Source organism: Dendrobates tinctorius, unplaced genomic scaffold, assembly GCF_039654945.1.
Source record: "Dendrobates tinctorius isolate UK_male_01 unplaced genomic scaffold, ASM3965494v1 ptg000196l, whole genome shotgun sequence".
Classification (NCBI taxonomy): Eukaryota; Metazoa; Chordata; class Amphibia; order Anura; family Dendrobatidae; genus Dendrobates; species Dendrobates tinctorius.
The window spans coordinates 12,808,961-12,836,630 of NW_027361863.1; the positions used below are offsets into that span (position 1 = coordinate 12,808,961).

General features: G+C 47.1%; 1 protein-coding gene across 1 annotated transcript in view; it reads left to right on the forward strand.

Annotated features, from left to right (window-relative positions):
- The window catches only part of OGA (O-GlcNAcase), a 71,052-nt gene that overhangs the window by 9,403 nt on the left and 33,979 nt on the right, over window positions 1–27,670 (forward strand). The window contains exons 3-9 of the mRNA XM_073552895.1: window positions 12,546–12,643; window positions 14,858–14,988; window positions 15,274–15,445; window positions 15,531–15,629; window positions 22,953–23,237; window positions 23,448–23,606; window positions 24,951–25,561. Coding sequence (XP_073408996.1) covers window positions 12,546–12,643; window positions 14,858–14,988; window positions 15,274–15,445; window positions 15,531–15,629; window positions 22,953–23,237; window positions 23,448–23,606; window positions 24,951–25,561 — 1,555 coding nt within the window. The remainder of the gene's footprint in view (window positions 1–12,545; window positions 12,644–14,857; window positions 14,989–15,273; window positions 15,446–15,530; window positions 15,630–22,952; window positions 23,238–23,447; window positions 23,607–24,950; window positions 25,562–27,670) is intronic.

The following is a 27,670-nucleotide window of genomic DNA, read 5'->3' on the forward strand; positions in this document are numbered from 1 at the left end:
AAACTTTTGCATATTTACAATTTATTATACACTATGCAGGTAGTGGGGAAAAAAGTGTTCAACAAAAATGTACTGAATAACATTTGTGCAGTATGAATTTGTTCTGATACAGTATCGCTTCCATCAGATCCTCCTTCATAGATGACTTCAAATATGACCTAATTATTTTAGGGCTAGAGAACACTACCTTGGGTTGGTGGTAAAGCGGTAACCACATGGGCTACATCACTAGCAACTTCAGGGTATAAAGGAATTGCCTCGTGCACAGTCAGTTTTGATGAACGGTTGAACTCTTCTACTTCTTTGAGAGCAAGTGAAAAATGTTGCTGAAATATGGTCAATCTGTTTTCTATGGGAGTGGAATCTTTCCTGCGGCAACGCTTTGCCTGCTCTGTCGTCCAAATACTTGTCGAAATCAAACTCATCTGATGAAGCAGAAGAAACAGCAGCAGCGGCACTGGCAGGACCCGAGTCCTCTTTCTCTTGGCCGTCCTGTAGCCCACTCATCCTAACTGCTACCTCAATCAGAGCTTCTTTTCCTTGATTAAGCTGTGGATCATCCAGCAATATACAATGACTCAGGTCCACATAAGCAGCTGCCAGAACAATTCTGTTTTCTAATAGCAGTGTCTCTCTCTGATTCATTGAAGCAGCAATGCCATCTGCGATTAAACCTCTTTGGGACAGGCAAAACGACAAGTTCTTCCACTCGTTTATAAAAATGCCAGGAGTTAAATCCTCAGCTTGTAACTTTTTAGTCACTGTAAATGGGTGATGAAGCAATTCCTTCAATTCAGCCACCCGTGTCCATTGACCTTCATGTAGTGTTATCTGAGGGTTGGCCATTTCTACAAAGAAGGGTTTCGGCTCAAGCAATCGCTCAATCATTAAATAGGTGCTGTCCCACCGAGTGGCTCGAACCACAATTGCCCCTTTTCCAGCACGTCTCTTCAAGATGGGATCAATTTTAGGGGTTCTGGCAGCAATAGCCAATTTCCTTACTTTACTAATCAGAGTTTCAGCCTGACCCTCATGCAGACTATTTCTTATTGCCAGCTGCAGCGTGTGCACAACACAGCGCATGTGATGAATAGGAAAGAGATGTGAAGCAACTTCAACAAGATCATTTAACAGTCAAGAATCATTTTGCTGTTCTTCTGTAGTAAGATCTGTTTGTTCCTCCTTTGTTGGAACAGGACTGTGGTCTTCCATCTCCCACATACTGAATGTGAAATGTTCTTCTAGCTGCTGTTCACCTTCATTATTCTCATTCATCAGTTTAATTGTACTTATGCTTGAAGCATTATCAGTTACAATAGCAAGAACCTGTTCTTTTGTGAATTCATAATCTTGCAGAACTTGTTCCACTAAGGTCTGGAGAAACTGGCTGCTGTGATGAGCTTTAGTATCTTTTACTGCCAGCATCTTAGTAGTAATTTTTTTGATGTCACAAAAATATCGAACGTTGATAGCAAAATAGTTCACTCTGTGTCGTGTGCAGGCTTCCATTTTAAGAAACACAAAGCGTCTCTTGAGTCTTTTTAAGATCTTCCTTTTGGTTAAGGGCTTTTTCAATCACTAATTTTCTAATACTTTCTCTTTCCAGAGAAACACCAAGTTTGCGGGCCATTTCTCCATTAAGAGCTGTTAAAGCTGGTCGTGCAAATAATGATAATGGTACACTGTCCTTTGCAACAACCTTGATGAGCTGTCTTTAAACACATCTGTCATTGTTACTGTAACTTTGCCACTTACAAAATATCTTGTAACTTATGTTTGAGACGATCTTTCCTCCGCCTTTGCCTGGCAGGAATTTCTGGGCTCTGATTTCTTGGTGCTGCTGTGATCTTTTTCAATCAAAACTTTGTAAACTTCTGGGTGGCAGCGTTGCAAATGTCTTTTTAGATTGGAAGTTCTTGAAGGAGCGTTTTTACCACTGCCTGAGTATGCACTGATTTTGGCATCACAACATTTGTTTTCATCTGGGTCACTTATACACTGACACTCAAAATGTTTTTTATGTTGAGTCACTGTGAAAGCTCAAATACAGCTGACTTCATAAGATGCTTCTTAGACATTTTGTAGTTATGTAAATTTGCTCTAAAAATAATTGTCCTGTAAAAAAAAAAAAAAAAAAAAAGGTATATTGAAATTCTTGCAAGAATAGGGAATCATGCACTGTATAATTTAGGATCGAAATAAAACAATCTTTGCATAAATCAATAGGTCAAATAAGTATAAAGTTTGTAAAATATATTAGATAGCTTTACTCTGAACTTTCAATGTCAGGCTTGTCTCAGGGTACATCTCATTAAATGCTTCACATCGTATTTTTTCATGTTTGTGCTGAATCCTATTCCAGAACCCACACACACAAATATATATATGTCTTCATCGATCCTGTTACTGTATTTGCAAATTTGAGATGTTAGAAAACAGTTTTTTCCCTTCTATTATACTAGTAGAATACCCGTGGCTTTGCTCGCGGAAAATGTTTAATTGTTGGTTATGGTAGCTAAAGTAAAATTTTCTGTGGCACCCTGAAATTGACATTTTCAGAGTGCTGCAGTAAATTTTTTTTTTTCCCACTTTAAATTTTTATTATTTTGTCATTTTACTAATTTGTTGTAACATTGATGTGAACAACTTTGTTTTTTTTATTTCAACATCTTTATTGATTTTACATATTCAATACATATTATGTAGTATAAACTATTACAACTATTTTTTGAACTTTTTTTAATCAAAAATTAAAATTTATGCACCTTACACAAACACATAACATTTACACCCAGTTAACATAGTGCTACCCCCCCCTCCTCCAGTGTAATCTATAAGTAGCTCACGGACAAGAGTAAAATTGGTTTACAATTAAACTACTGTCTATTGTAGTGCTTTTTGGTAGACAGTGTTTCTGGTTTTACCTTCAGGTGCATATATAAAAAGATATTTGGGGTTACCCACTTTAGAGCAAGCAACATACAACTGTCCATGTGAAAAACACAGGCTCTCCAAATTAACGCTACTTTAAGTGATTGACCTTGTGCTTTGTTTATAGTCATAGCAAATGCAAGTCGGATAGGGAACTGCAGACGCTTAAAATTGAAGGACATGTCGCTTGGTAGCAAAGGAATACTCGGAATGAACACATTTGCTCCCTTAGAGTTTCCCATAAGAATAGTGTCTTCAATAACATTGGGAATGAGAATCTTAATGCACAATCTTGTGCCGTTACACAATTTTGGTGGGTCAAGGTTCCGAAGCAAAATTATTGTGGCTCCTATTTTTAAAGTGAGCTTATGCGGTGGCATTCCAGGAGGCTCCAAAGAATTTAGGAGTTCACTACAATGAATACATTACGGCTTGTAGTAGATACTGAGCAGCCCTAACACAGTATTACTATGACCTGAAGGAGCTCACATCACAATATTGAAAACCGCCTCACAGGCAGACTTGTCTAGTTGCCCATAGCAACCAATCAGAGCTCAGCTTTCACTTTAAATCAGCAGCTTCAGTGATGAAAGCTCCCTTTATAGTAAGCAATAATGACAATCTTACTATGAGGCATTTTTGCGCTTGATCAATATTGCTGCTCAGTAATGTTCATCCGTGTGTGTAGGGTGCATCCATCTGAGTGTGTTTGCATGCGTGTGTGATCCTTGTGTGTGGTGTACATGTGGTATTTGTGGGGTGGTGGTTGTGTTGTGTGCGTGTGTCTAGAGTGGTCTGGTGTTTGTGTGGTGTGTTGTGGCATGTGTGGTGTGCTTATGGGTTGGTGTATGTGTGATGTGTGTGGTTGTGCGGCCCCTTTAGCAGCGAATCTTTGGCGGAGTCGCTATAATCCGTCCCTGTCAGTCACAACTGTGTTCCCCTCAGCACTTTTGCTTTCACCTTCACATTTCTCCATTTATATGTATAGGGCCTAACTTCGGGGGACCCAATCTCATGACGGGGGGATGCTAGCGAGATGTAACGTGCCCTGTATTCTGCTCCTGTGGGTGGAGAGGGGGTGTGCCAAATTTCACCCAAATCGGGCGAGAACTGTGGATTTCTATAGAGCGGGCTACTACAGATTTTCAGTTTTATGTATACAGTTGTGGCCAAAAGTATTGACACCCCTGCAATTTTGTCAGATAATACTCAAGTTTCTTCCTGAAAATTATTGCAAACACAAATTCTTTGGTATTATCTTCATTTAATTTGTCTTAAATAAAAAAACACAAAAAGAACTGTCCTAAAGCCAAATTGGATATTATTCCACACCAAACATAAAAAAGAGGGTGGACAAAAGTATTGGCACTGTTCGAAAAATCATGTGATGCTTCTCTAATTTGTGTAATTAACAGCACCTGTAACTTACCTGTGGCACCTGACAGGTGTTGGCAATAACTAAATCACACTTGCAGCCAGTTGACATGGATTAAAGTTGACTCAACCTCTGTCCTGTGTCCTTGTGTGTACCACATTGAGCATGGAGAAAAGAAAGAAGACCAAAGAACTGTCTGAGGACTTGAGAAACCAAATTGTGAGGAAGCATGAGCAATCTCAAGGCTACAAGTCCTTCTCCAAAGACCTGAATGTTCCTGTGTCTACCGTGCGCAGTGTCATCAAGAAGTTTAAAGCCCATGGCACTGTGGCTAACCTCCCTAGATATGGACGGAAAAGAAAAATTGACGAGATTTCAACGCAAGATTGTGCGGATGTTGGATGAAGAACCTCGACTAACATCCAAACAAGTTCAAGCTGCCCTGCAGTCCGAGGGTACAACAGTGTAAACCCGTACTATCCGTCGGCGTCTGAATGAACAGGGACTGTATGGTAGGAGACCCAGGAAGACCCCACTTCTTACCCCGAGATATAAAAAAGCCAGGCTGGAGTTTGCCAAAACTTACCTGAAAAAGCCTAAATCGTTTTGGAAGAATGTTCTCTGGTCAGATGAGACAAAAGTAGAGATTTTTTGGGCAAAGGCATCAACATAGAGTTTACAGGAGAAAAAAAGAGGCATTCAAAGAAAAAAATACGGTCCCTACAGTCAAACATGGCAGAGGTTCCCTGATGTTTTGGGGTTGCTTTGCTGCCTCTGGCACTGGACTGCTTGACCGTGTGCATGGCATTATGAAGTCTGAAGACTACCAACAAATTTTGCAGCATAATGTAGGGCCCAGTGTGAGAAAGCTGGGTCTCCCTCAGAGGTCATGGGTCTTCCAGCAGGACAATGACCCAAAACACACTTCAAAAAGCACTAGAAAATGGTTTGAGAGAAAGCACTGGAGACTTCTAAGGTGGCCAGCAATGAGTCCAGACCTGAATCCCATAGAACACCTGTGGAGAGATCTAAAAATGGCAGTTTGGAGAAGGCACCCTTCAAATATCAGGGACCTGAAGCAGTTTGCCAAAGAAGAATGGTCTAAAATTCCAGCAGAGCATTGTAAGAAACTCGATGGTTACCGGAAGCGGTTGGTCGCAGTTATTTTGGCTAAAGGTTGTGCAACCAAGTATTAGGCTGAGGGTGCCAATACTTTTGTCGGGCCCATTTTTGGAGTTTTGTGTGACATGATCAATGTTTTGCTTTTTGCTTCATTCTCTTTTGTGCTTTTTCATTTAAGACAAAGGAAGATAATAATACCAAAGAATTTGTGTTTGCAATCATTTTGAGGAAGAAACTGCGTATTACCTGACAAAATTGCAGGGGTGTCAATACTTTTGGCCACAACTGTATAGATGTATAGTGTATGTAAGTCTTCAGAGCAGCTAATTTCTACAAACAGGAGTTAAGAGGAAAAACAAACTAAAACATCAAGCGTACAAAGACAACATATACTGGACTATTGATTTATTCACAGTTTATTGAAAGTTTTAGATATGCTTTAAGAAGTATTTACCTTAATCATGCTTTCCTGTTCACTCCAGAAGTTCTGAGATGAATGCAGGCATTCCTTCCCTGTGTTTTATTTTTTCCCCTTATCTGTAGAGGAGAATCTTCACTACTTATCATGAACATAAACTGCAGCACAGATTCATCTCAGCTAAAAGTCTGGACCTTAGATCAGGAATAGGACAGACATTTATAGGACATTTCATAACTTTCCCAAATTCTTATGAAAAAAATATTCCCCATAAACTTCACTGAACTACTGTACCCAATTTATTATATATTTTAGGAGTCGGTCCATTTTATACCGACTCCACCAAAATGGACTCCGACTCCACAACCCTGGTTACATATTTGTGGTCATGTAGCCCCCGGTCTAGGCAGTGACTGTGGTTTAGGATTCAGAAGTCTGCAGTCACAAAAAATGACTGTAGACTTTCATGACATTAAGGAACAATATGTGAAGTCATTTTTGGCTGCACAATAAATGACTGAATTTATCGCCACATCTACAGGTCATTAATGTGTCGCGAAGGTTCTCTCAATTTATAAAACTTTTATAGAGACCTGTCAGGTGTGTTGGTCGATGGATGGTCTGGGTGCTGAGACTGCCTCCATTTGCTGAATTGATGGAGCATAAATGTTCTGTTCATTTCTTCTCAGACATTAGCTGCATAGGGGCTTGTGAAAAACTGATTTTGTGCTCTGAGGGCACAGTAGACCCTTCGTTTCAGTCAGTCGGAGCAGCTCGGACTCCCTGCACATCATAACTTTTCTCCAACGCCTCATTGGGGGACACAGAGACCGTGGGTGTTATGCTGCTGGCCACTAGGAGGACACTAATTAAACCAGAAAAATAGTTAGCTCCTCCCCTGCAGTATACACCCTCTCACTGGCTGGGATTCCCCAGTTCTTGCTTAGTGTCTGTAGGAGGCACTTGGGTCTGGTTTCAGACCCCACCGTTTTTATTTTATTTTTGAATTTTCTGTAAATTTTTATTTTTTAATTAACTGAGTGAAGGGGGCGACGGTTCCTTTCTACGGCCCGCTCTCCCCCGAACCAACAGCAGGCAAGCACGTGGAGAAACCCTTCACGTACACTTTCCTGCGACGAATGGGGCTGATTCCTCTGACGATGGTTCCGTTATGGTCGATACTCCACGGATACGAGGGCAAGAGCAACAGGACGTAGCACAGGACTGCATGGAGCAGACCTGAACAGCGCTTTTTCGGATGCCCTGAATCAGCCCCAGAGCTCTCCGTCCCCCTACCACAGGGTGGATCAATTGAGCAATACCCCCCTGTAAAACCTCCAGCTCTGCTACATCGCCTGGACGATGGGACTGAAAGACCCTGGACAGCAACGACCTGACTGAGCACAGGAGTGGAGGTATATGGGGTCGGGTCCTTGTCCCCGGGAGAAGCGCTGACTTAGCGTCAGCGGCGGTACACTGGCGCCCGGTCGCGGCCCCCCCTTGCCCGGCGCTTACCGCGGGGAGGCCAGAAATTTAGCCCCCAGCTTTTTCGGCCTGCTAGGCCACAATTTAAATAGCGCCGCCCCCGGCGCCTACAGTGGGTAGGCCAAAAATTTAGGCCGCAATTTGAATAGCGCCGCCCGCACTATCGTCACCGCCCCCTCCTCTTGGCGCCTCTCATTCCAAACGAGACGTGCAATTCTAATCTCGGGGGCCATGTCTATTACCTCTGCTGCAGTTAACCCTTTCAGGAGCAGCCGAATTCCGGGTGACGCCACAGGGCCACCGTTTTCCTCCCGGGGGACATAACACAGGACCGTGGGTAAGCTGCATCTGCCCTCAGATTAAAGCTTAACCCCTTCCCGGCACATTCCCTGCAGCTGCAGCAGACTCTGCCGTCACCCTTTTCTGGAGCACTATGCCTCATTCACAGGAGGCTAAACGGGCCGCTAAGAAGCACACTGCGCTTTTCTACCGTGTGTACTACCTGCAAGTCGGCCTTACCACAGCGAGCATGACTCTCCAGTGCTCAAGCTAATCCGTTATGCATGGACCGCGACCCGGCCTGTGTCCGAACCGCGCCCCGACCTGCGCTCCAATGCCCCTTGCAGCCGCTGCTAATGGGCCTCCTGCTTCTGGTACCCCCGAGTGGGCCGCATCCCTGTCACGGTAGGTGGAGCCTCTGACCAAGGCTATATTCCCCCTCCGGGAGGACACTGTCTGCCAAAGCGGGCGTTCGCGCCTCAGCATCAGCGACTCCTGTATCTCGCTCGCCCTCTCCTGAGGGTCACAGCGAGCATAACTCTGATTTTGTATCTGTCACGTCAGCCCCTCAGAATCCCCCATCTGACCAAGAGTCGCTTGATTCTCTTATAGAATCAGTCAACAGGATTTTGAGGTTGAATGAGGAAAATATTCCCGCTCCAGCACTCCTCATTTAAGGAATAAGCGTGTGCGCTGGTTATTTACCAGCCGTCCAGTATCATAGGGATCAGCCATAAGTGGTTCACTGGGCAAAAGTTTACTCTGGCTAAATACCCTTTTGATCCAGACCTAATGAAGGATCGATTACAGATCCCTCCGGTGGACCCTCCTGTACCGCGTCTTGCTTCCACAACGCTCCTATTTGTTCCTGAGGGTTCCTTGGTCAGAAACTCCTCCGATCATCAAATCGACTACCTTGACCGTTCAATTTTTTGGAAGCTTCTGGAGCGGTGTTTGTTCCATCCTTCGCCGCAGTTTAAGTCACGAAGGCAAGGCTGCTTGGGCAGAAGTCCTGATTACTGCCTTCCAGGGCACCAATCTTCCTCCGGAGACAACCTCTGTCACCAGCCAGATGATTCACACAGCGAACTTTGTAGTAGACGCTTTTCAGGCCGCCAGTTGCGCAGCTCATACTGCCGCTAATGCGATCTCCATTAGAAGAGCCCCAGGGCTCCGCGGCTGGTGGGTGGATGCCACATCTAAGTTTGTTGACTTCTCCCCCCTTTTCAATTGGGTCATCTTTTTGGAGAGAGACTGGACCAGCTCATTTCTGATACTACCGGGGGAGAAGACAAGTGAATTCCTTTCTCAACAAAGGGCTGTTCAGCTGTTTTCGCTCCAACAGCCGACGTGTTTCAATTTTCTCGCAACAATTCCAGTTGGTCCTCCTCTACCTTCTCTTTCGGATCAGGTCTGTCCCCACGTGGAGACAGAGGCTCCCAGATCTCATACAGATCTAACCGTTCTTGGAAACCCAGGCCTAGGGCTTCTGAATCTAGGGGAGCTAGATCTCATAGATCTACCTAATGACGACAGATGGGTCAGGAAGCTGGTATTCTTCTGATATAATATACAATTTCTCCCAAAACTTGAGTTTTCCTTTCCTCTTCCTCCAAGAGAGAGACAAGAGCCTTCCTTCGGGCTGTTCAGGCTCTTCTAAGGGACTGAGTCATCATTCCGGCCCCCCTTCACGTAGGGTTCAGAAGATTTTATTCAGTCCTTCTTTTGAGGTTCTAAAAGAGGACGGGTCCATGCGACCCATCTCTGGATCTCAATTGTTAATCACCTTGTCACGGTACGGCGATGCCATATGGAAACTCTCCGTTCAAGTTGTCGCTCCCATGGAAAAGGGACAGTTCCTAGCATCCAACGACGTCAAGAACGCTTGCCTTCACGTTCCAATCTGCCCGTCCCTCCAGTAGCTCCTGTGTTTTGCAGCTCACAAGGAACACTTCCAGTTCGTGGCCTTGCCCTTCAGACTCGCCACCGCTCCCAGGGTCTTTACCAAGGTCATGGCGGCTGTCATGCCCATTCTTCACCCTTGGGGAGTGGTACTGTTACCGTATCTGGACGACCTGCTCATCAAGGGTCGGTCCCTTCCAGTCTGCAAGGAATCTGTGGATAACAGTAAATACTCTTTCCCGCTTAGGGCGGAAGATAGACTGCAAAAAGTCTCTCTCAGGACCGGCTCACACTTCCCGCGGATTCACCACTCTCCCTCCAGGAGAGACCCAAGCCTTACAACAAGCAGAGCGGCCTCTTTCTCGACCAGTTTCTCTCACCATTCGTTTTCAGCATGAGAGCTCTCGGAAGGATGGTGGCAGCGATGGAAGCAGTTCCATTTGCACAGTTCCACCTCCGTCCCTTACAACATGCATCGCTGTTAGCTTGGGACGAGAACCCGTTCTCCTGGACCGTCGGATTCCTCCGTCCCTGCGGGACAGGCAAGCCCTCAAGGAGTAGACACCGAGGTCCTCCCTGAATCAAGGGAGGTCTTTACCCACAGTAAGATGGTTGGTAGTAACCTCCGACGCAAGTCTCCTCAGTTGGGGTGCGGTCCCTCGTCACCTCACGGCACAAGGTCATTGGTCAACCCGAGAGTCACGTCTCCCCATTTAACTTTGGGAGATAAGAACAATCAGATTAGCTCTAAGGAGTTTCCACCATCTCTTCACAGGTCTCCCCATCAGGTCTCAATCCGACAATGCCACGGCTGTAGCGTATATCAACCGTCAGGGAGGTTTTTGGGGCAGGATGGCCATGCACGAAGTGAGTTTCATCTTCCATAGGTCCGAGACCAACCATTCGCCCATCTCAGCAAGCCACATCCCGGGCTTGGAAAATTAGAAGATAGATTTTCTCGGTCACCAAGGCATTGCCTCGGGGAGGTGGTCTCTTCATCCGGAACTCTTTCAGCAGATTTGTCATCGTTGGAGGACTCCGGATGTGGATCTCATGGCCTCAAGACTAAACAACAAGGTTCCTTGGTTCATTTTCCGATCGCGCGATCCTTGCACCATCGGAGCGGACGCTCTAGTTCCGCCATAGCTCTGGTTCCGGCTCCTGTACATCTCCCCTCCCCCCCCCCCCTTCTCTTGTTTCCGAGGGTCAAGGGGATGAGAGCGGAGGTAGTGCCAGTGATCCTAGTCGCGCCAGACTGGCCGCTCCAAGCATACAACTAGTCGCCGACGTCTGCTGGCGACTTTCATATCATATGGATCTACTCTCGCAGGGCCCGATTTACCACCAGAACTCCTGGGTCCTGTCTTTGACGGCGTGGCCGTTGAATCCTGGTTTTTAGCTCGAGCTGGTTTCCCTCACGACGTAATTTCCACCATGATTAGTACCAGGAAGCCTGTGTCCATGCGCATCTATCACCGCACCTAGACAACCTTCCTTTTTTTGTGGTGCAAGGTTCATGGTCGATCACCTCCGGTATTTTCCATTCTGGCCATATTGGAATTCCTTCAATCCGGATTAATATCAGGCCTTGCGCTTAGCTCGCTCAACGGCAAAATTTCGGCCTTGTCAGTGCTTTTCCAACACAAATTGCCACCAAGCTTCAGCTCAAGACGTTCATTCAGGGAGTTTCCCATGTGGCGTCTCCTTATAGAAGACCATTTGACTCATGGAACCTTAACCCGGTTCTCGGGGCCTTTCAGGAGGTTCCTTCTCGAAGTGCTGCAGGACGTGTCACTGATCGTCCTCTCTTTGAAGGTGGCCTCTCTACGTCAAACTACGTCAATCAGACGAGTTTCGGAATTGACAGCCCTTTCCTGCTGTTCTCCGTTTCTGAATTTTCATCAGGAAAAGGTAGTTCTGAGGACATTCCCATCCTTCCTGGACAAGGTCCTCTCCTCTTGCCATCTCAACGGGGAAATTGTTTTGCCTTTCCTTTGTTCCGGCACCAGTCCATCGCATTGAGAAGGCCCTCAACACCCTGGATGTGGTTAGGGCGCTGAGACGGTTCATCTCGAGGATGGCTCCTTTCCACAAGGCAGGTGCCCTGTTCATACTTCCAGACGGGCATAGGAAGGGTCTAGCCAGGTTGATTCGCTTGGCGATTCAGGTATCCTACCGTGTCAGGAACGCGCCTGTCCCAGCGGGGATTAAGGCTCGCTCTACCCGGTCAGTGAGCGCCTCTTCGATCTTTCGGCACCAGGCCTCGGCAGAACAGGTCTGCAAGGCTGCGACTTCGTCCAGTCTGCGTACTTTTACAAAAAGTTACCACATTCATTCTCAGGCCTCTCCGCAAGGCTGCGACTTGGTCCAGCTTGCGTACCTTTACAAACATTGCCTAATTCATTCTTGGGCTTCTGCGCATGCAGCTCTCGGCAGACGCTGCCTGCAATCGGCAGTACCACGGTGTTCACTCAGTGGTACATGGGGTATTAGCATATGTATGCGCCCCACCCAGGGACTGCTTTAGGACGTCCCACGGTCTCTGTGTCCCCCAATGAGGCGTAGGAGAAATAGGGATATTTGTGTACTCACCGTAAAATCCTTTTCTCCGAGCCAATCATTGGGGGACACAGCACCCACCCTTCTTAGCCTATTGGCTCACTGTAGCATTCTTAGGCGTTGATATTGTTATGGTTGTTAACTGTTAATGCTCCTACTGCTTTTTTCACCAAACTGGAGAATCTCAGCCAGCGAGAGGGTGTATACTGCAGGGGAGGAGCTAACTTTTTTTCTTGTTTACTTAGTGTCCTCCTAGTGGCCAGCAGCATAACACCCACGGTCTCTGTGTCCCCCAATGATTGGCTCGGAGAAAAGGATTTTACGGTGAGTACACAAAAATCCCTATTTTGTCGCTATAAAGTGTCAAGAAATGTTGTAAAACTGCAATCCCACTTTAATTCCTCGCATTTAAGCATTCCCTTCCTTGCACAGGACTGCTTACTAAGCTTGTAATATGTGTATTCTCTCCCATAGACTTCAGAGTTGGGGTTTGAATACATACTTGTACGCGCCGAAAGATGACTACAAGCATCGGATGTTCTGGAGAGAGATGTACTCGGTGGAAGAAGCAGGTAACTATTCTATCTCACACTTTATTGGGCGTGTGCTTGTTCAGCGATCCCTGCAGATTTCCCCTCAAAACTTAAGTTATATACCGTATTTTTCGGACTATAAGACGCACCGGACCATAATACGCACCCCAAATTTTGGGGTGGAAAATAGGGGAAAAAAAGTGTCAAATGGGGTCCGTTTTACAGTCCGAATTCAGCTTATCAGCGAAGGGATCAGCACAGGTAGAGGAGTGGTCACAGGGGTCGTTCGGTGGTCCATGCTGGTGCGGTGGTGGTGCTCTGTGTTGCAGGGATGCTCTGTGGGGTGGCTGTGCTCTGGTCACAATATACTTACAAATCTTGTTGCGGCGGTCCGGTGGCGGTGGTCCCAATGCAAGCCTCCCTGTGCTCTGTGGTGCGGTGGTGTCGGGGCTCTGTAGTGTGGCTGCAGCGGGGCTCTGTGCTGCGTGGGGGGCTCCGCCGGCATTTCGTTAAAGCCCGAAAGCCCCCCGCAGCTCCGTTGCTGCGACGCGGAGGCCTCCGGACAGATGGCCGCCGGGGGCCTCCGGAATGATGGCCGCTGCTTAGTTTCAGATCTCCACAACGAGATCTTGTCCCGAGATCTCGGGACAAGACCTCGTTGCCGAGATTTGAATTTTGAGTGTGTGCCGCTCCCGACGGCCATCTTTCTGAAGACCACCGCGTTGCAGCAACGGAGCTGCGGGGGGGCTTTCGGGCTTTAACGAAATGCCAGTGGAACCCCCCAAGCAGCACAGAGCCCCACTGCAGCCACACTACAGAGCCCCCGACACTACCGCACCACAGAGCACAGTGAGGCTGCATTGGGACTGCCACCACGGGACCGCTGCAACAGGATTTGTAAGTATATTTCGACCATAAGACGCACCCCCATTTTCCCCAAAAAATTTTGGGGAAAAAAGTGCGTCTTATGGTCCGAAAAATACGGTGATGCAGCGGTGACTTATATTACTGGTACAGGCCGCACCTCTGTCCTACACCCCAGTGATGTCTAGTCTGTAGTGGGCTTTCCATAAGGTGACAGCCAGAGCCCTTCCAGACTGGAGTAAGTTGGGGTCTATTAGGGTTTCGAGCTGATTGTTGTGGGTATAATGATTTGTTGTGGTTACAGATTCCTGTAGGTGGTGACCTATAGGACAAAGGACAGAGCCATAGACAGTTCCCTGCATTCTGGTATTGCATGCTTTTACATTACTATTGCACACCTCTTGGATTTAGACTCCACATCTAGTCTTGCTCACATACAGAAGAATTGTGGATTGCAGTAATCCATTGCACATAGGCTTAATCTGCATCTGCAAACAATGAAATTTCAAGCACAAGAGAAAGGAGCCACGAATCCCGTCCGAGCTTACTGTCTTCTGTCCGTTGTTCCATTTGAACCAAAAAGAACCAGGCCTGAAGCCAAAACGTGGTCAGACCTGTTATTCTGCTATCTCATCTGGAATATTGTGTCCAGTTTTGGGCACCACATTTTAAAAAAGACATCAACAAACTGGAGCAAGTTCAGAAAAGAGCGACCAGAATGGTGACCGGTCTGCAAACCCTGTCTTATGAGGAAAGGTTGCAGGATTTGGGAATGTTTAGTTTGCAAAAGAGAAGACTGAGAGGAGACTTAATAGCTGTCTACAAATATCTAAAGGGATGTCACATTGTAGAAGGATCAACTTTATTCTCATTTGCACAAGGAAAGACTAGAAGCAATGGGATGAAACTGAATGGGAAGAGACACAGATTAGATATTAGAAAAAACTTTTTGACAGTTAGAGTGATCAATGAGTGGAACAGGCTGCCACGAGAAGTGGTGAGTTCTCCTTCAATGGAAGTCTTCAAACAGAGGCTGGACAGACATCTGACTGGGATGATTTAGCGAATCCTGCTTTGAGCAGGGGGTTGGACCAGATGGCCCAGGAGGTCCCTTCCAACTCTACGATTCTATGATTCTATGATTCTATGATTCTATGATCTATTGACGTCATTAAGTCACAAGTTCACCTTTGTACAGTTTATACCAAATGGCCTTGTAAATAATGCATTATTTATTTTATGTACTAAACTCCAGAGCTGCACTCACAATTCTGTTGGTTGCCTAGCCTAACTAATGTCTCAGTGTGCTTTTTTATTTTTTTTTTTCTTCTCTGTTACTTAATGCCCATTTTAACCAGCTCATATAATAATACCTTTCTGTTTTCTCAGATCAGCTCATGACCTTGATCGCCGCCGCTCAGGAATTTGGAATCAAATTTGTCTACGCCATCTCTCCCGGACTCGATATAACGTTTTCTAACCAAAAGGAAGTGTCCACGCTGAAGCGCAAGTTAGATCAGGTCGGTAAATGATGAATTTTGCAGTACTTCCAACTTACCAATACACCATGATATGAATGGTGATTCTCCCTGGGGGTCGGAGCATGACACGTGGCTTTGAAGCTCTGTCGTTCCACTCCCAGGAGAATAATAATTTTTGCTTGGAGGACGGGGAATTCTTCATCCATCGTCTGAGCGTGTATGATGGCTGTTCCTGTAGATATACTGACAGCTGAGCTGCTGTTCTGCTCCTTATTGGTATTGAGTGTCTCCTTTCTCTGCTTTCTCCACTTCTTTCATTCCCAGGTCACTCAGTTTGGATGCAAATCATTTGCTCTTCTGTTTGACGACATCGACCACAACATGTGCCCGGCAGATAAGGAGGTCTTCAGCTCTTTCGCCCATGCACAAGTATCGATAACTAATGAGATTTTTCAGTATTTAGGTGAACCGGAAACATTTTTATTTTGTCCTACTGGTAAGTAACATTTTATAGTGATTGGCAACGCGACACCTTCTTTGAAATGACATTGCCTCATGACCGGGAGTTTTTTTTTTTATAGAGTACTGTGGGACGTTCTGTTATCCAAATGTTGCCCAGTCGCCCTATCTGAAAACAGTGGGTGAAAAACTGCTCCCTGGCATAGAGGTCCTTTGGACAGGTAATTAACGTTCATTTTTCTTTGGTCAGTCTTTACAACTGGTGATGTAAGCTAACGCTTTTCTTGCACCAAGATATGGGGTAAATATGCAGGATAATAGCTTTCTGAACCTGCCCGGCGCCCACACTGAGAGTCTCGCAGGAAATTAACTTTTTCTTTATCGCTTCATTGGGGGACACAGGTTACCATGGGTGTATGCTGCTGTCGCTAGGAGGCTGACACTATGCAAAATAAGAAAAGTAGCTCCTCCCTCGCCAGTATACACCCACCGACAGGCACCAAGTACCTCAGTTTGTGCTTAGTGTCTGTAGGAGGCGGACCTGGATCTCCCCAGATCCGCAACTAACCTTTTTTCCTTTCAGGTTTTGTTGTTTTTTATTGTTTTTCCATTTCTTTTTCAGATACAGCTTCGGGGAAACAGGGTGTAAATTCTCACCTTGCCTTCCCAAATTGTGCGGCTGAGGTAGCAGTGTGGTGTCGCCCACATCGCATCCCTCAGGCCACAGGCAGGTCTCCTACCACCCTACTGGGTGCTTCTGGGCGATAACTGGTGGCTAGTCCTTGCTGATTCCCCTCCTCACCCCTCTCCATAGAGGGCTGAGAGGAAGACGGTGGTGACCTCCCCCCCGCTGAAGGGGTTGATGCCGTCTTCTGCACTGTAGGAACAGTGCAGAAAGGAGGATATTTGTCTCCCAGTGACCCTCTCCAACCAGGTGCCCCTGCGGTATGCCTCCTCATTATATACCAAGCTGGAAAAGAAGACGGACGCTCCACATAGAAGTCTACGGTACCACAACCCCTCATGGCCGCGCACTTTATTAATAGCAGCTTCACAGTTCACTCAACGCCCGGGCCCTGCGGTGTCCCCACCGCTATCACCGACCCCCCCCGCTCCTCTCCCCCGGGTATCGGCTTCACCCTAGTGCATAGCGCTTTTCCTGTCACACGCCCGCATAGGCGGCTTCACTTTCATTGTCACAGGGGTTTTCCCTGTTCAGCGCGTGCTTTTTTTTTTGGCGCTTAGTTTTCCTTCATAGTCAGGTCAGTCCTCACCTCTCTGCCCGTCCTGCAGTACCTCCACCATGTCTGCCCACAGGAGCACACTGACTCCCGGGATGAGAGCACTCCCCCTCCACCGGAGTGGGCCGTTGCAATGTCTCAGTCGGTCGCAGACCTGAATAAAGTGGAATCCCAGTCCCTGGTCCAGGTCTTAGAACGACTTCCACAGCCACCAGTGCTCTGACCGCCTCTCACGACGAGCCGCCAGCACCTGACCGCGACCTCCAAAGGGACAGGCTTGGTCGGAGTTCAAGGAAGCAGGCTCTGTCTGGCTCTTCTTCCAGCTCACCAGGACCCTCCGCAACATCCAGGCTGCTTTCTTCGTCCCAGCTCCCCTCCTCGGAGGAGGACCTTGGGTCAGATACAGATTCACAGTCTAGGTCAGACTCAGATACAGAGCACACGTCCAAAACACAGGACATGGTAGATAGCCTTATCTCGGCTATTACTCAAACGCTAAGGTTAAAGGAAGACGAGATGCCTACGCAGGACTCCTCTGTCTCATTTAAACGTGCCATGTCTCCCTCCTAAACCTTTCCCAAACACAAAGAGTTCGATGCTACCTTAACCAAACACTGGGAACATCCAGAAAAGCGTTTTTCAGGATGCAAGCAACTGGACGTGCTATATCCCTTTAACTCGGACCTTCTCACAGAGTAGGCCGAGTCCCCTAAGGTGGATCCGTCGGTTTCTCTTCCGTCTTCCAAGACAGCTCTCTCTCTACTGGACGATGAGTCGCTTAAGAACTCGACGGACAGGCAGATCGAATCACTGACAAAATCTATTTTTGAGGAGACTGGCGCCTCTCTCTGCCCCAGCTTCACCTCCACTTGGGTGGCGAAAGCCATCTCAGCCTTGGCAAAGATACTTCGTAAGGGCATTTTAGCGTCCGCTTCTCAAGATGAGCTAGCAGAATTAGCAGATCAAATTGATCATGCAGGCAAATACCTTCTAGCTGCCTCCCTGGATGCAGCCGGGTGCACCACAAGAGCAAGCAGCAACAGCGTGGCCATATGCCACATGCTTTGGTTGAAGTCATGGAATTCAGACACCACCTCTAAGAAGTCGCTCACTAACCTACCATTCTAAGGGTCCAGGCTCTTTTGAGCCAGGCTGGACCAGATAATATCTGACGCAACTGGGGGTAAGAGCACCTCGCTTCCTCAGTCTAGACCTAAGCGCTTCTTTAACAGAAAGCCTCACCGGCCGTTTAGGTCCTTTCGACCCTTCCCTTCCTTGGAAGGTTCCTCACACCAGGACCGCCCCTGTACCTCCGGAGAGCGGAGGAGACCATCAATCAAACCCTCGCACCACTATAGACCAAAAGGCAGCACCCCCAAGCCCTCTGGTTCCTGTTTCAACAAATTTTCTTCCAAGTGACGAGTTACCCCCACCTGGAAGTTTTTCCAGGGTGGGAGGCAGACTTCTTTCCTTCAGGGACAAGTGGCTGTCGTTTGTTGACAACGCCTGGGTGAGGGAAATTATTACGTCAGGTTACAAAATCAAATTTTCTTACCTCCCAGAGAGACGCTTCTTTCTATCTCGTCCTACGAAGCAGCCTTCTCAGACTCCAGGGTTCCTCCAGGCTATCTTTTCCCTCCTATCCACCGGGGTAATTGTACCCATTCCTCAGGACGAACGGTTTTCGGGGTTCTCGAATCTCTTCGTAGTTCCGACTAAAGACTGCTCGCTCCGTCCAATCTTAGACCTCAAGCTTCTGAATCGGCATGTTCGAATCCACCACTTTAGGATGGAGTCCCTACGCTCAGTGATTGCCTCCATGGAACTGGGGGAATACCTCTGCTCTGTAGACATTCAGGATGTGTATCTCCACATCCCTATCTGTGTGCAGCACCAAAGGTTCCTTCAATTTGCGATCCAGGACTATCACTACCAATTCACAGCTCTTCCCTTCGGTCTAGCATCGGCTCCCAGGGTCTTCACGAAGGTCATGACCATCCTTCGGTGCAGGGGGATTCTGATAATCCCTTAGCTGGACGATCTATTGATCAAGGGTAAATGGATGGACAGTCGCACTCAGAAAATAATCTTAGCAAAAGAGTCTTTGAAGAAAATTTTTTTATGATTTTTAATTCATGTGAGATTTTTCCAATAAATCAAATAATGAAACACCGCAAACAAAAAAGAAATATTCCAAAGGTGAGTATTATATGGTTACGTTTCGACCTAATCCTAGGTCTTTCTCAAACCATACTGCAAAGAAGATGTAGAAAATAATTACAACACTGAACTAGGTGAGCAAAAATATCAAAAGCAACTGGAGATACAATTGTATACAAAATAATTCTAAACAAAAAATAGTAAAAAGGGGTTAAAAGAAGGGGGGAGGCGAAGGGGTTTGTTGAAGAGACCCAATATATACAGCACATGTTCGGGTATACAGAGAAATTGACAACATAGGGATCTATAAAGTACCCAAGAAGATGCCCAGTTGGTCAGGAGGACAGAAACTAGATGGTGTCAAAAGGCTATTGGCAGAAGTCAATATATATATATGACATTATGCTTCATAAATAATATGACAGGGGGGTGGTGGAGGTAGGCAAACACAGAAAAGTATGGCAGGCATAGTCTGTAGTGACCTCAATAGAAGATTCAAGGAAACCGCAGGGAGATTAATTGCAAAGTCCCAGTTAGGGGCAGTGGAGGAAAATAAAGGTGATGAGGTAAAGAGAATGGAGGGAAATCGGGACGCCAAGAAGTGCTGTAGTACTGACCTGGTAGCGTGTGGGAGGCAGGAGTCTGCGGTGATGTGAGTGAAAGGCTCAAAGAGCCCGGTTTATAAATGTTCACAGTCATTGTGAGGGAGGGGAGATGCAGAGCACAGGTGTCAATGTATCAGTGAGAGGCTGAAGCGTCATAGTGCTGGTGTGAGACTGGGAGAGCATAGGGAGGAGTGACCAAGTGAAACACGCACTATGCAGGGTCTATTGATTAAGGGCACATCCTGCCGAGATTGCCTTCACAGTCTTCAGATCACCCTCGACACTCTGACCCGCCTCGGCTGGCTAATCAACATGGAGATGTCCACTCTGTACCCCACTGAGCGACTAGCTTTCCTGGGGATAGAGTTCGACACAAACCTGGCCCGGGTATTCCTTCCGAAGGACAAGGTTACCGCGCTCTCGAAGGGAATCCGAACCCTGAATCGGCCACTCCCCATTCCCCTTCGGTTCTGCATGAGAATCCTGGGGAGGATGATAGCCTCCATGGAAGCCGTTCCCTTTGCCCAGTTCCACACCCGTTCTCTTCAGCTGTCTATCCTTTTTCCCTGGGACAAGACTTCAGTCTCTCTGGACTGCCCCATTCTCCTGCCTCTCAAGGTGAGGCAATCCCTGACCTGGTGGATGCTGCCTTCGTCAATCCTGCACAGGAGATCATTTCTCCCTCTTCAGTGGCAGGTCATCACCACCGACGCCAGCCTTCTCGGGTGGGGAGCGGTTTTCCATCAAAAAACAGCGCAAGGGCTCTGGAACGCCCAGGAAGCCCTTCTTCCCATCAGTCTTCTGGAAATCAGGGCAATCTACCTTGCTCTCCTTGGCTGGCAGTCTCTCCTCGCGGGCAAACCAGTCCGCATTCAATCAGACAACGCCACGGCTGTGGCGTACATAAATCACCAAGGAGGAACTCGCAGCAAACGAGTAATGGCAGAAGTTGCAAAGATCCTGCGCTGGGCAGAAAGTCACGTTCCAGCCATCTCAGCTGTTCACATTCCGGGGGTGTAAAATTGGGCGGCCGACTTCCTAAGCCGCCAGGGCCTAGCATCAGGCGAGTGGTCTCTCCACCCCACGACCTTCAGCCAGATCTGTCAGTGTTGGGGCACTCCGGACGTCGACCTCATGGCGTCTTGGATGAACCACAAGGTCCCACGCTTCGTAGCCAGGTCCAGGGACCCTCTGGCCATCGGTTGCAACACACTGGTGTTTCCATGGTCCCAATTTCGAGTCCCTCATCTGTTCCCACCCCTTTCCTTGATTCCAATCAAGAGTGGTAAAAAAGATAGTCAGAGGGCATTCCAGTCATTCTGATAGCCCAGATTGGCCAAGACTGCCTTGGTATGCGGAGCTAGTGAACATGCTGTCGGACGTCCCCTGGAGGCTTCCAGACCGTCCGGATCTTCTCTCGCAAGGCCCCCTCTACCACCAGAGTTCTCAGTCTCTGAGTTCAACGGCATGGCCGTTGAGGCCGCGGTTTTGAGGGAATCTGGTCTGTCCCACCAAGTCATTCAGACCATGATCAAAGCTAGAAAACCTGCATCTTCTCGCATTTACCATAGGTACTGGAATGCCTTTTTTCCGATGGTGCAACGACAACCATGTATTTCCAATGTCATTCTCCCTTCCGTCCATCCTTGGTTTCCTTCAGTCCGGCCTAGACTCAGGCCTGTACCTCAGTACCCTGAAGAGACAAGTCTCAGCTCTGTCTATTCTTTTCCAGAGGGATCTGTCCTCCAGGCCACAGCTTAAGACCTTTCTCCAGGGAGTTGCCCACCTGGCCCCTCCCCACCATCCTCCGATTGATCCGTGGGCTCTTAACCTCGTCCTTAGCACTCTCCAAAGTGCGCCTTTCGAGCCCATTCAGGACATTCCTCTTTCCCGCCTTTCATGGAAAAGTGACCTTCCTAATTGCCACTACGTCCATTAGGAGAGTCTCGGCGCTAGCGGCTTTATCCTGTCGTTCCTCGTACCTGGTTCTTCATCAGGATAAGGTTGTCCTCAGGCCCGTTCCTTCGTTCTTTCCCAAAGTGTTAACCTCTTTCTACATCGAGGACATCATCCTTCCCTCTTTTTGTCCTTCACCTGTTGGAGAAGTCTCTCCACAAGCTGGATGTCGTCAGAGCAATTCGAGTCTATCTCTCTAGGACAGCCTCTTTTCATCAATCCGATGCCCTGCTTGTCATCTGTGAAGGTCGCCAGAAGGGACTCCCAGCTTCCAAATCCACAATCGCTCGCTGGATTCATTCTGCGATTCTGGAAGCCTACTGTGTTCGGGACAAACTGCCTCCTCCAGCAGTGAGAGCCCACTCCACCCGTGCTGTAGGGGCTTCGTGAGCTGTCCGTCACCAAGCTTCGGCACTGCAGATCTACAGGGCCGTGACATGGTCGTCCTTGCACACTTTTCCGAGGTTCTACAAGGTTCATACCCAGGCCTTGTCCGATGCAAACTTAGATAGGAAGGTACTGCAGGCGGCGGTAGCTCCCCGTCCTACCCAAGTTCTTTCCCACCCTTGGGACTGCTTTGGGATGTCCCATGGTAACCTGTGTCCCCCAATGAAGCGATAAAGAAAGAAGGATTTGTGGTACTCGCTGTAAAATACCTTTCTTGGAGCCTTCAGTGGGGAACACCGCACCCTCCCTGTTTAAGTTGTACCATGTTGGGCCTATGAGCCTCTTGTTGAGTTGGTAGATATTTTGTGAGTTCACTTCTCCTACTGCTTTTTTCACCATCTAAGGTACTTGGTGCCTGTCGGTGGGTGTATACTGCTGAGGGAGGAGCTACTCTTATTTTGCATAGTGTCAGCCTCCTAGAAGCAGCAGCATACACCCATGGTAACCTGTGTCCCTCAATGAAGGCTCCAAGAAAGATTTTACGGTGAGTACCAAAAATCCTTCTATTCGTCACGGCAGCCTCTGAATTTTAGCTATAGGGGTGGGCCAGTTTGGGTTCAGTCAACTCTCAGTCCATAGCGACTGACTGACTGCACAGCTCTGCGTTAGAGCCCGAAATCAGTCAGTGCTGAGGTGCGGTTACAAATTATGCTTTATATCATACTCATTTTCACCTAACACCCTTAGAGTATGATCAGGAATTGGCAGCGCTTTGGACGCACACATGCCCGCTGTGTCCAAAGCGCTGCTCGCTTTAGAACGCAGGTGAATCCATATGTGTTTATTGAGCCGTTAGGATTCGCCGCGTCCAATACATTCATTGTACAGGTGACACTTATCTTGCGGAGACATACTGTAGTCTGGAGAGAAGCGCCGCATGTGCGTCTGCGTGGGTGAGCTGTGGGCGTCTGTGTGCGTGGGATTTCTTGAAATCCCATCCGCTTTGCTGTAACATCTGGACGCTGCTGGTTGGACGCTGCACAAGTACGTAGCATCAATCCCGCAGCAACTCTGGATTGTGGGCACATACCTGTAATGATTTTTGGAGCTTTTTCCAGGGTAAACACCAAAATGTGTTGCGTGTAAACACACAAATGTGTTGAGTAAAGCCGAAGACATTTTCTGTTTCTTTCAGGTCCCAAGGTTGTTTCTAAAGACATTCCCGTGGAAACCATAGAAGAAGTTTCCAAAATTCTCAAGAGGTCCCCCGTGATCTGGGACAACATCCACGCTAACGATTATGATCAGAAGAGACTGTTCCTTGGGCCCTACAAGGGCCGCTCCACCGAACTTATTCCGCGGCTCCAAGGAGTTTTAACCAATCCGAACTGTGAATTTGAGTCCAACTACATCGCAATCCATTCGTTAGCGACCTGGTATAAAGCCAACATGAATGGAGTGAGGAAAGATGTCGTCATGAGTAAGTATAGGGCTTTATCTTGACAGTGTGGTCAGATAACGGCACAGTTCAGGAATCACCCAGCTGAATCTCACTGCTCTGGAATTTACATGTTTTGCCTCTGTATTGTATTTTTTGTTAGTACTTTGGTGGTATGAAAATGATAACAATTTTCTAGTTCTAATAGTTAAACACATTTAATTTCTCCTCATTTCCTCTCTTCTTTTGCAGCTGACAGTGAGGAAAGCACTGTTTCTATACAGATCAAATTAGAGAATGAAGGCAGCGATGAAGATCTAGAAACCGATGTCCTGTACAGTCCACAGATGGCTCTGAAAATGGCGCTGGCAGACTGGCTGCAGGAGTTCGGCGTGCCCCTTCAGTACAGCAGTAAGTTACAGCTTTGTTCTGTAGTGTGTTTCTTTTCCCCGAAATATTCTTTTGTATATGTCGTTCTAAATCACAACATACTTCTAATAGATACAAAACTAAACTGGTGGGATCATCTTTGATATAATTCTGCTAAACCTCCCTTTTTCATTTGAGGGCCTCCTGTTTTGTTGGAAAATAGGATGGGTCATGTTCAATTTCAGCATGCCTGATACTTTATTCCTCTAGGAGTTCTCTGGCATTATACACACAGTAGTATATATGGATTGAATTTCCCAATATACACCAGTATTTGATGTCTCTTACATATGTATCTGTATAAGAAATACTTTGTATCCACAGTCATAAGTTACCTCCCATCATCTTAAAACGTCGGTCTGGTCCTCTTATTGCTATGCCAGAACGTTTTACTACATCATTGGCGAGTTGGCAATGTGAAAAAGCCTCATAGGGATTTTTATGACCTTAAGACCGGGGTCACACTTGCGAGAAACTCGTACCGAGTCTTGCGTCTCAATATCCGGCACGGACGCCGGCACTCGGGACCGGAGTGTGTGGCTGCATGTCTTTCTATGCAGCTGAGTGCCCCGGTCTGAGTGCTGGCGGCAGTGCCGGGTATTTAGACGCAAGGCTCGTGCGAGTTTCTCGCATGTGTGATCCCAGCCTAAGGACAACAAAACCATTTAATAGAAAGAAGCAGAATAATAAAACCCACTAACAGTACAAACCGCTGTTTCTATCTCTGATCCTGACCTAAAGAAAGGAAAAAATAAATGTCAGGAGCACAATTTAAAATTTTTTTGTGTGTGGTCGTAAATAAAAACTGAAAAAAGTAAATACAAAAATCTAAAAGTTTTTAGTCTGTCGGTCTTTCTGTTTTTCATCCTTTACTTCCTTCCATGCCACCCCCCTGAAATCGGCAAAAAATAACAAATCTGAATATAAAAATTAGGCCTTGTGAAAAAAGGAAAAATTGTTTAAATGAACAGGAAAAACTTTTTAGCTAAAAAAAAGCCCTATGAATAATGGATGATGATCCTGTCATGTACTGGCTTTAAACAAAAAAAAAAAATACATATATAACAGGCGTCAAAAGGGAGATAGTGGGCCTCCGTCTGGTTATTTGGGCCCATAGAAACACCAGCTGCATGCAGCGACAGCTCTCCTGTTGCAGGGGGACGTTGCCTTGTTTTCTCTTACTTACACAGTGTCCGTGTTTATGGTGCAGATGGCTGACTGCTGCTGTACCTTCATGGTCGGCTACAGAGAAAGTTCTCTTTAGAAGCCTTTTGTACATTATCAATGTGTGTAAAAATGTTTTATTTATCTTCTCCTCTTCACCAGACCGTCAGTTGGCGCACAGCGGAGCAAAATCCACAGTTATTGGAATGGCGCCTTTAATTTCTACCCCATCCCTCAATGCTGCAACCACCGTTACAACAGTGTACCAACAGCCCATCATGAGCCAAGGGACGGGACTAAGCAACGAGCCGCCAATGCTCTCCAAAGAGGAGGAGAAAAAGCAGCTGGATGAGGAGCCCATGGAGATGGTGGTGGAAAAGGTAGAAGACGTCAATAAGAACGGTAACCAAATATTAACGGACATTGTGGAGGCTAAAATGTCAGAGGAGCTGAAGCCGATGGACACCGATAAAGAGAGCGTGGGTGAGGTGAAGTCTTCCGAGTCTTGTATGCAGGAGGATGTGTGTAATGATATTGCCCCAATGCAGACTGACGAGCAGGTACACAAGGAGCAGTTTATCCCTGGCCCTAATGAGAAGCCACTGTATAGCGCCGAAGCCGTCAACCTGGACGACTTGCAGTTACTTGCCGACCTATTTTACTTGCCTTATGAGCATGGACCAAAAGGTGCCCAGATGTTAAAGGAATTTCAGTGGTTACGTGCCAACAGCAGCGTGGTCAGCGTGAACTGCGAGGGAAAAGACACAGACAAAGTGAGTACAAGAAAGGACCAATAGATGTTACGGCAATATTTATAATTACTAGTATGAACCTTACTGTATGTACTCACAACTAATCTGACGCTTCTTAACCTCTTAAAGGGGTTGTCTTAATCTGCTCACTTTTGTATGTGGCCTGCTCTCATGTTGTTGCGTCTACCCATATCTGCCAAGACGTGTGCGCGATTCTGGTTAACAGGTATGTGCAGATGCAACATCATTAGCATTGGTTAGTCCTGATGTGGAAAGGAGTAAAAAGACAATTCAAAAGGGTTGAAGGTAAATGCCAGACAATGCACGGAAATGTTCCAAAAAAGCATTTTACAGTTTCTGGCTTACTGATCACTCTCAAAAGCCATGTCTATGGAAAGCAGTGTGGCTTCCATTGGTCCAAGAGATCACAGGATCATTGGTCCCATAACCTAACTGGGACCAGCAGAGCCATGACAATCTATGCAATGCATAAGTCCCTCTGAGGGTCTTCAACCCTTTTCTGTGTGGAGATAGTTCATAGTAATAATATATACATACTCGCCAATCCTAGATATTACCATTGTGCTGCATTAAAGAAAATAGTGTTTGAATGTAAAAAAGAAAAAAAAAGTGGTATCTTTCTTTATCGCTTCATTGGGAGACACAGGTAGCCAGGTGTGTGTGCTGTTCATACTAGGCAAAAAAAAAGAATTAACTCGTCCTCAGCAGTATACACCCACCGACAGGAACAAAGTTCGTCAGTTTTAGCTAAGTGTCAGTAGGTGGCTGTCCTGGATCTGATCCCTGATCTGTTACTTTTTTCCTTAGGTCACATTGTTGTGTTTTATTAATTCTTTCCTTTTTTATTTTTTATTTTCTTCTCTTTAGTTTAACAGAGTGTAACGTCTCTCCCAGTTTTCCTAAAATAAGCTACCGAGGAACAGTGTGGTGCTATCCACATCGTACCCTCTGTGGTCTGCAGGTCATCACCTTACCCCCTGACACTTCAAACGTGTCTTAGGTCTCTTCGTGGCAGCCGGTCTTTGCCTGTTGCCCACCCCAGCCCTCTCCTCAGAGCGGTGCCAGGAGGAAAACAGTGGTCATTCCTCAGTGACCCTCCCCCGTCACGGTCGACATAGTCTTTTGCACCATCTGGGACAACGACGGTGCAGAAAGGAGGATGCCTTTTCCCAGTGCCACCCTCCTCACATGGGGGTTCCTCGGGATGGAGAAGATGGAGTCAGGACTTTGACCAGACAATATACTTTCCCTCCTTCTTCCCAGAGTCCCTCTCTATGGCGGTGGGGGGGGGGGGTGTGAATCAGAGCCGATATCAGCTCCTCTCCTTCTAAAGCGCGCTTCCATCTTACCAAAATACATTAAAAATTTAGTCCCTGGCTTTCTGACCCCGGAGTGCACTGCTGCTATATCTCTCAATCAGTAACTGACCTAACCAAGGTATCCCAGTCCCTAGTGCAGGTCCTTGTACGTTTACCCAGCCTGTCAGCCGCCACGAGTACTCTGGAAATCATCCTGAGGAACGATCAGGCACCCATCCGTCACACGCAACACGGCAAATCAAGTAGCAGATCTAAGAAGTGGGCTCACTCCAGTTCCTCGTCTGGTTCCTATTCCCCCTCTACATTCTCCAGGATGCCCTTGGTATCCCACTATTCTTTTCTTGAGGTGGCCCCGGGTTTTGACCTTGATTTCCAGTCAGAATTTGAACCCGACACGGATCAGTTGTCGAAACTCCAGGATATGGTCAGCAGACTCGTATCTGCCGTCAATCAGACCCTCAATATTAAGATAGCTGTCTCAATTAAACAGGTAAAACGCCGGTGTTTATCGGTCGTCCATGACAGCACCACCTGAGAGAGGGGATCCGCCCTTTAGGAACAGGAAACCTACAGATACAAAAGGGCGGCACCTCTCCCACGCATCAGTTGGTTTCCTGTTCCTAGAGGACGGGACTTCATTCAGATCGTCCATCATGGAGTCGCCGAGGGATTCCCAGGCCGGCTGACCGACCCAGGTAGCGAGTGGGTCTCCTACCTCGGTCAAGCTCAGGTCCCTGGAAGTGCCACGGTGGGGCCGGGTAGGTCTCCACGACGGTGGTGAGAGTAGGTG